General features: G+C 49.0%; 1 protein-coding gene across 1 annotated transcript; it reads left to right on the top strand.

Moving 5' to 3' along the window:
• Positions 1-2: 2 nt before the first annotated feature.
• HTR1D (5-hydroxytryptamine receptor 1D) lies at positions 3-1,994 on the top strand. The gene has a single exon (XM_012439771.2). The coding sequence runs from the start codon at positions 195-197 to the stop codon at positions 1,359-1,361; it is 1,167 nt and encodes a 388-aa protein (XP_012295194.2). The 5' UTR covers positions 3-194; the 3' UTR covers positions 1,362-1,994.
• Positions 1,995-7,029: the final 5,035 nt, after the last annotated feature.

Below are 7,029 nucleotides of genomic sequence, written 5' to 3'. Positions count from 1 at the left end.
CTCAGCATTCTTCAAATAGTCCAGTCTTGTTTATTATTATTTAATTTTATTTTATTGCTGCTGTACTTGGAGAATAGTCTGGTCTTGAGGCCTTTTCACTGTGGTCTGTTCTGGTGTATGGCTCCCACCAGGGTGAAGCAGAAGGATGACTTTGGTCTGTTGGTGGGATAGTCTTGAAAGAAGGAGCCAAATGTATGGAAGTCTGTGGGAAGAGAGAGCCACCTAGCATGTCCCCACTGAACCAGTCGGCAGAAGACCTTCCCCAGGAGGCTTCCAACAGATCCCTGAATGCCACAGAAACCCTAGGGGCTTGGGATCCCAGGACCCTCCAGGCGCTCAAGATCTCCCTTGCCGTGGCCCTTTCCATCATCACACTGGCCACAGTCCTCTCCAATGCCTTTGTACTCACCACCATCTTTCTCACCAGGAAGCTCCACACCCCTGCCAACTACCTGATTGGCTCCCTGGCCACCACCGACCTCTTGGTTTCCATCTTGGTCATGCCCATCAGCATCGCCTATACCATCACCCACACCTGGAACTTTGGCCAAATCTTGTGTGACATCTGGCTGTCTTCTGACATCACGTGCTGCACAGCCTCCATCCTGCATCTCTGTGTGATTGCTCTGGACAGGTACTGGGCAATCACAGATGCCCTGGAGTACAGTAAACGCCGGACGGCTGGCCACGCGGCCACCATGATTGCCATCGTCTGGGTCATCTCCATCTGCATCTCTATCCCCCCGCTCTTCTGGCGGCAGGCCAAGGCCCAGGAGGAGATGTCGGACTGCCTGGTGAACACCTCTCAGATCTCCTACACCATCTACTCCACCTGTGGGGCCTTCTATATTCCCTCGGTGTTGCTCATCATCCTCTATGGCCGGATCTACCGGGCTGCCCGGAACCACATCCTGAATCCACCCTCGCTCTATGGAAAGCGCTTCACCACGGCCCACCTCATCACAGGCTCTGCAGGGTCCTCGCTCTGCTCACTCAACCCCAGCCTCCATGAGGGGCACTCGCACTTGGCCGGCTCCCCTCTCTTTTTCAACCACGTGAAAATCAAGCTTGCTGACAGTGCCCTGGAACGCAAGAGGATTTCCGCTGCTCGAGAAAGGAAAGCCACTAAAACCCTGGGCATCATTCTGGGGGCTTTTATCATCTGCTGGCTGCCCTTCTTCGTGGTATCTTTGGTCCTCCCCATCTGCCGGGACTCCTGCTGGATCCACCCGGCCCTCTTTGACTTTTTCACCTGGCTAGGCTATTTAAACTCCCTCATCAATCCAATAATCTACACTGTGTTTAATGAAGAGTTTCGGCAAGCTTTTCAGAAAATTGTCCCTTTCCGGAAGGCCTCCTAGTCTTATTCGGTGATGATTCTTGTTATCTTTTGTGTGCTGTAACCTAATCAGGATTGTCTTTTTTTTATTTTCTGAGACTTGGGTTAATTCATGATATATTGAGTCTTGGTTCAATCAACAGAATTGTTCTTTGTTCTTTTTCCTGTTGTTTTCTTCTGAGCCACTTAAAAACTGGAGAGCTGTTGGTGGGGGTGGGGTGGAGGACTGAAGACTTCACATAGCATAATATTTTCTTTTCTTTTTTTTTTTTTTTTTGAGACGGAATCTTGCTTTGTCACCAGGCTGGAGTGCAATGGCGTGATCTCAGCTCACTGCAAGCTCTGCCTCCCAGGTTCAAATGATGCTCCTGCCTCAGCCTGCTGAATAGCTGGAACTACAGACATGTGCCACCACGCCCAGCTAATTTTTGTATTTTTAGTAGAGACGGGGTTTCGCCATGTTGGAAGCTGGTCTCAATCTCTTGACCTCATGATCCGCCCGCCTCAGCTTCCCAAAGTGCTCAGATTACAGGCATGAGTCACCATGCCCGGCCTATTTTCTTTTTTTTACACAGTCTCACTCTGTCACCCAGGCTGGAGTACAGTGGTGTCATCTCAGCTCACCGCAACCTCCACCTTCAGGGTTCAAGCCATTCTCCTGCCTCAGCCTTCCGAGTAGCTGGGACTGCAGGCACCCACCACCACTCCCAGCTAATTTTTATATTTTTAGTAAAGATGGGGTTTTACCACGTTGGACAGGCTGGTCTCAAACTCCTGACCTCAAATGATCCCCTCTTCCTTGGCCTCCCAAAGTGCTGGGATTACAGGCATGAGCCACTGAGCCTGGCCAACATAATATTTTCACAGTTCCTCTTTGTTGGAAGAAATGTGACCTATGCGATTCCCTGTTGATACAGTTCAGGTGACATGTTGTCTGACTATAGAAAAGACCCCAGGCTCAAAGGGAAGGCTTTCTGATCTACCTGAGATCTATACGAAGCTTAAAGGAGGGTGGATAAGATTAATGACCTGAGCTGAAAGAGAATTTGGAGCCGGGATGGGTCTCCATTCTGTGTGGCACCTTGATTGGAAAATAATATCCATGCATTTCTTGCACTGAGTCTTTCTTCGGTTAAATCTCTTCCAGTTGTCCATGAACAGAAAGTCAGTATTTGCAGTGCCAATGATATAGAGTGACTTGGAGAGAGATTCAGAGGTTAGGGGCAGGGTGGGTAGGATGGTTGGGACCAGATCGTCTACCCTGTATCCTTCCTTCTTCCCCAGTATCCCTGCATGATCTTCAGGTTTGAAGTTAAAACCCATGGTCACCCCAATGAGGTAGATTGATGGGCTGTAGATGCCCCCCAAGCTTTGAGTGTGACACCATTCTGAATTTTTTTTTCTCAATCTTTTTTTACGTCTCTTTCTTATTGGAGGTCTGAAAATGCAATAGAGATGTTGAGTTTTATCAAATAAAAAGCATGAGACATCATGGCCAGTAAAGTCTTTGGGTGATTTTTCCCCCCTCCCTGGATGTAGAAATCATTCAACTTGATTCAGTCTCTAGCATTTGTTGGGCACCTACCACATGCCAGGCCCCACGCCCCAGCCTTGGCACTTACTATCTCCTAACAGGATGTGAGAAAGAAAGGATAGTGTGATGATTAAGAGCTCAGAGGTCACACTCAGTGGCTCACGCCTGTAATCCCAGCACTTTGGGAGGCGAGGGCGGGAGGATTGCTTGAGCCCAAACCAGCATGGGAAACATGGCAAAACTCTGCCTCTACCAAAAGATACAAAAATTATACAGACGTGGTGGTGCACACCTGTAGTCCCAGCTGCTTGGGAGGCTGAGGTGGGAGGGATCACTTGAGCTTGGGAGGCTGAGGCTGCAGTGAGCCATGACCATGTCACTGCACTCTGACCTGAGTGACAGAGCAAGAGCATATCCCTTAAAAAAAAAAAAAGAAAGAAAGAAAAGGCTCAGGACCTGATGCCTCAGCTCAAATCCAAGTGCAGCCAATTTCTCCTGGATGAAACTGGGCAAGTTCTCCCCTCCCCTCCCCTCCCCTCCCCTCCCCTCCCCTCCTTCCTTTTCAGACAAAGTCTCACTCTGTTGCCCAGGTTGGAGTACAGTGGCACAATCAGGGCTCACTGCAGTCTTGACCTCCCAGGCTCAGGCTTCTGAGTAGCTGGGACCACAGGCTCGCACCACCATGAAAATTTTTAAAATTTTCAGTAGAGACGAGGATCTCACTGTGTTGCCTAGGCTGGTCACAAACTTCTGGGTTCGAGCAATCCTCCCGCCTTTGGCCGCCCAAAATGCTGGGAATACAGGCATGAGCCACTGCACCTGACCTAGACAAGTCTCTTGATCTCTCTTTGTCTCATTTTCAACTATAAAATGGGAATAATAATAGATACGTTATTGTCTAAGTTACTACAATGCTTGGCACAAGAACTCTTAAACCGGCCTACTCAAGGTCAAACAGCAATATAAAAATAACAGCTGCTATTTACTAAGTGCCTATAATGTTCCTTGCATACATTTTCTCATTTACTTGCCATCTTGATTTTAGAGATGAGGTAATGAAACCTGCTTATGGGCTGGGTGTGGTGGCTCATGCCTGTGATCCCAGCACTTTGGGAGGCTGAAGCAGGAGGACTACTTGAGCTCAGCAGTTTGAGACCAGCCTGGGCAGCATAGGGAGACCTCGTCTCTAATTACAACAAAAATTAGCTGGACATGGTGGAGCACCCCTGTAGTCCCAGCTACTCGAGAGGCTAAGGTGGAAGGATCACTTGATCATCCCACCAGAGGCTGTGGCTACAGTGAGCCCTGATCATACCACTGCACTCCAGCCTAAGAGACAGAATGAGACCCTGCTTCAAAAAAAAGAAAGAAAAAGAGGCTGGGCGTGGTGGTACACGCCTATAATCCCAGCATTTTGGGAGGTCAAGGCAGGCAGATTACAAGGTCAAGAGATAGATAGAAACCATCCTGGCCAACACGGTGAAACCCCGTCTCTACTAAAAATTAAAAAATTAGCTGAGCGTGGTGGCACATGCCTGTAGTTCTAGCTACTTGGGAGGCTGAGGCAGGAGAATTGCTTAAACCTGAAGGCAGAGGTTGCAGTGAGCTGAGATTGTGCCACTGCACTCCAGCCTGGCATCAGAGTGAGACTCTGTCTCAAAAAAAAAAATCAAAGACTTGTTTCTCATGACCGTGGGGAAGCCTGTGTTTGGAGCCTTTCTCCTCTTCCTGCCCATCCCTGTGATGCCCCTAATTTCTTCATGCTTAGCCACAGACACACACACAGCGTGATGGGGACGATGCTGGGAGAGGGTAGTGCAGATTTCTGTCTAGCACAGGACTCTGCTAATTTCTGGTGCATGCAAGTGGGCAGACACTGCCGAGTGCCCACCCTGTAGCCAATCCTGTTCCCTGGTCACAGGACCCTAGGTCCATTTTTTTGTTTTTGTTTTTTTTTGAGGCAAGGTCTCACTATGTTGCCCAGGCTGGAGTACAGTGGCTATTCAAAGGTGTGATCATGGCACACTACAGCCTGGAACTCCTGGTCTCAGGCGATCCTCCTGCCCCTGCCTCCCAAGTAGCTGAGACTACAGGCACGCACCGTCACACCAGGCTTCAGGTCAGCTTAAATGGCAATGGGGCCCAGACGGTAAGAGGTGAATCCTGAAGTTTGACTAAATACTTGGGCACCATGGCCCACCTCTTCTTTCTCGGCCAGGCTCCTTAGGGTGCATGTCACTGTCCCATGATTGCTCATCAGACTAGGAGCACTGCAGGCTATTTCATTGATCTTTGTACTCTTAGTACCTGGCACACAGCCAGGGCCCAATTAATGATAACAGCTAGCGTCTATTGAGCTCTTACTGTGTCCCTAGGTACTACCCTCAGCATTTTATGAGCATTAACTCCTTTACCTGCATGAAGTTGGTCCTATTACTATCCTCCAGATGAGGAACTGGAAGCCCCAAGAAATAAAATGATTTCACACTGCTGATAATGGGTGGAACCATTCAAGACACAGTTGCAGCCCAGAATCCTCACTCTTAACCCCCAGTGGATATGGCCAGGGCCAAAATTGCATGTGGCTTTGAGGAGAGCATAAAGTAGTGAAGGAAGCACTGATCTGGGAACCAATGAACCTGTCCCAGTTTTTCGACTGTCTTGCTTCATGTCTCTCCGCCTCAGTTTGTTCTGTACAATGTGGATAATAATGTCAACCTCAGGGTGGCTGGGGCCTGTGCTCAGCTCTGTAGCATTCAAACCGGGGGAGGTTATTGAATGAGACTAGGCCACAGTTAACTTATAAGGAATTAACTTTAAAAAACCACACACACGGTTGGGCGCGGTGGCTCACACCTGTAATCCTGGCACTTTAGGAGGCCGAGGCGAGTGAACACCTGAGGTCAGGAGATCGAGACCATCCTGGCCAACATGGTGAAACACCGTCTCTAATAAAAATACAAAAATGAGCTGGGTATGGTGGCATGTGCCTGTAATCCCAGCTACCTGGGAGGCTGAGACACACACACACACCCACACACACACACACACACACCCACCCCACAATGCAACTATGTAGACCACCAAAACAAGCCTGTGAGCCAGGTTTGGCCTCTAGGCCACCAGTTGGTAACCTCTGTTCCTCCGCAATGATCCTCCCCATGTTATTGACTAATTTCTGTTCTCCATAAGGGAGCTGGATCCCTCACGGAACTCACAGTTCATCTGGAGACCAAAGTGCATGAAACAGATTACAAAGCCAGACAGCCTGTCCTCTACCAAGCCTGTGCCGCACCCCACCCTCAGGCTCCTCAGCTGCATTCCAGCCACTTGTCACAGGAAGAGGTGGACTGGCGGGGAGGAAGGCAGAAGTGTCCCTTTTACACGGTCACTGGCAAGGATAGATGTGAGTAGTCCTCCACACCTGAGGGTCTTAGGATAGTGCATTTACCTGTTTCCCCGGGCCCCCTGTATTTTGCTCCCAAGGGGAGGAGCAGGGTTTCCAGACCTAGAGGACATCAGATGGGAGAGGGCCTTCAAGGGTATCCAGAACAACCCCAATCAGATCACTAACATCAGAGCAGCAGCTCATGCATTATAATTGGTGAAGTGGGAACTACTATTATCCCCATTTTGCAGATTGGTAAACTGAGACTTAGAATGGTTAAGTAATTCACTCAAGGTATCACTGCAACTAAATAGCAAAGACAGACAGGCATGATAGCACAAGCCTGTAATCTCAGCACATTGGGTGGCTGAGGTGGGTGGATTCCTTGAGCTCAGGAGTTTGATACCAGCCTGGGCAACATGGTAAAACCCCATCTCTATAAACAAACAAACAAACAAAAAACCACAAAAACTAGCTGGGTGTGGTGGCATGCACCTGTAGTCCTAGCTACTCAGGAGGCTGAGGTGGAGAATCCCTTGAGTCTGGGAGGTCAAGGCTGCAGTGAGCCATGTTCATGCCACTGCACTACAGCCTGCGTGACAGAGCAATACCTTGTCTCAAAAAATAAAAAGAAAAATAAATAAATAGCAAAGCCAGCATTTACATCTAGCAGTATGACCTGAGAGTCAGCATGGCCAGCTACCCACCTTGGCAACACTTGTACCAGTTGTTGACAGGGTGCTCATCACCTTTCTGTATTTTTTTAAC

The sequence above is a fragment of the Aotus nancymaae genome, unplaced genomic scaffold, assembly GCF_030222135.1.
Source record: "Aotus nancymaae isolate 86718 unplaced genomic scaffold, 86718_ANA_hifiasm-v0.15.2.pri h1tg000053l, whole genome shotgun sequence".
NCBI lineage: Eukaryota > Metazoa > Chordata > Mammalia > Primates > Aotidae > Aotus > Aotus nancymaae.
Note: the sequence above shows the minus strand (reverse complement) of the source record. Positions and strands in the feature narration are given on the sequence as shown.

Excerpts from the sequence above, each read along its gene's own strand:
- HTR1D (XM_012439771.2), top strand. The coding sequence starts at position 195 with ATGGAAGTCTGTGGGAAGAGAGAGCCACCTAGCATGTCCCCACTGAAC.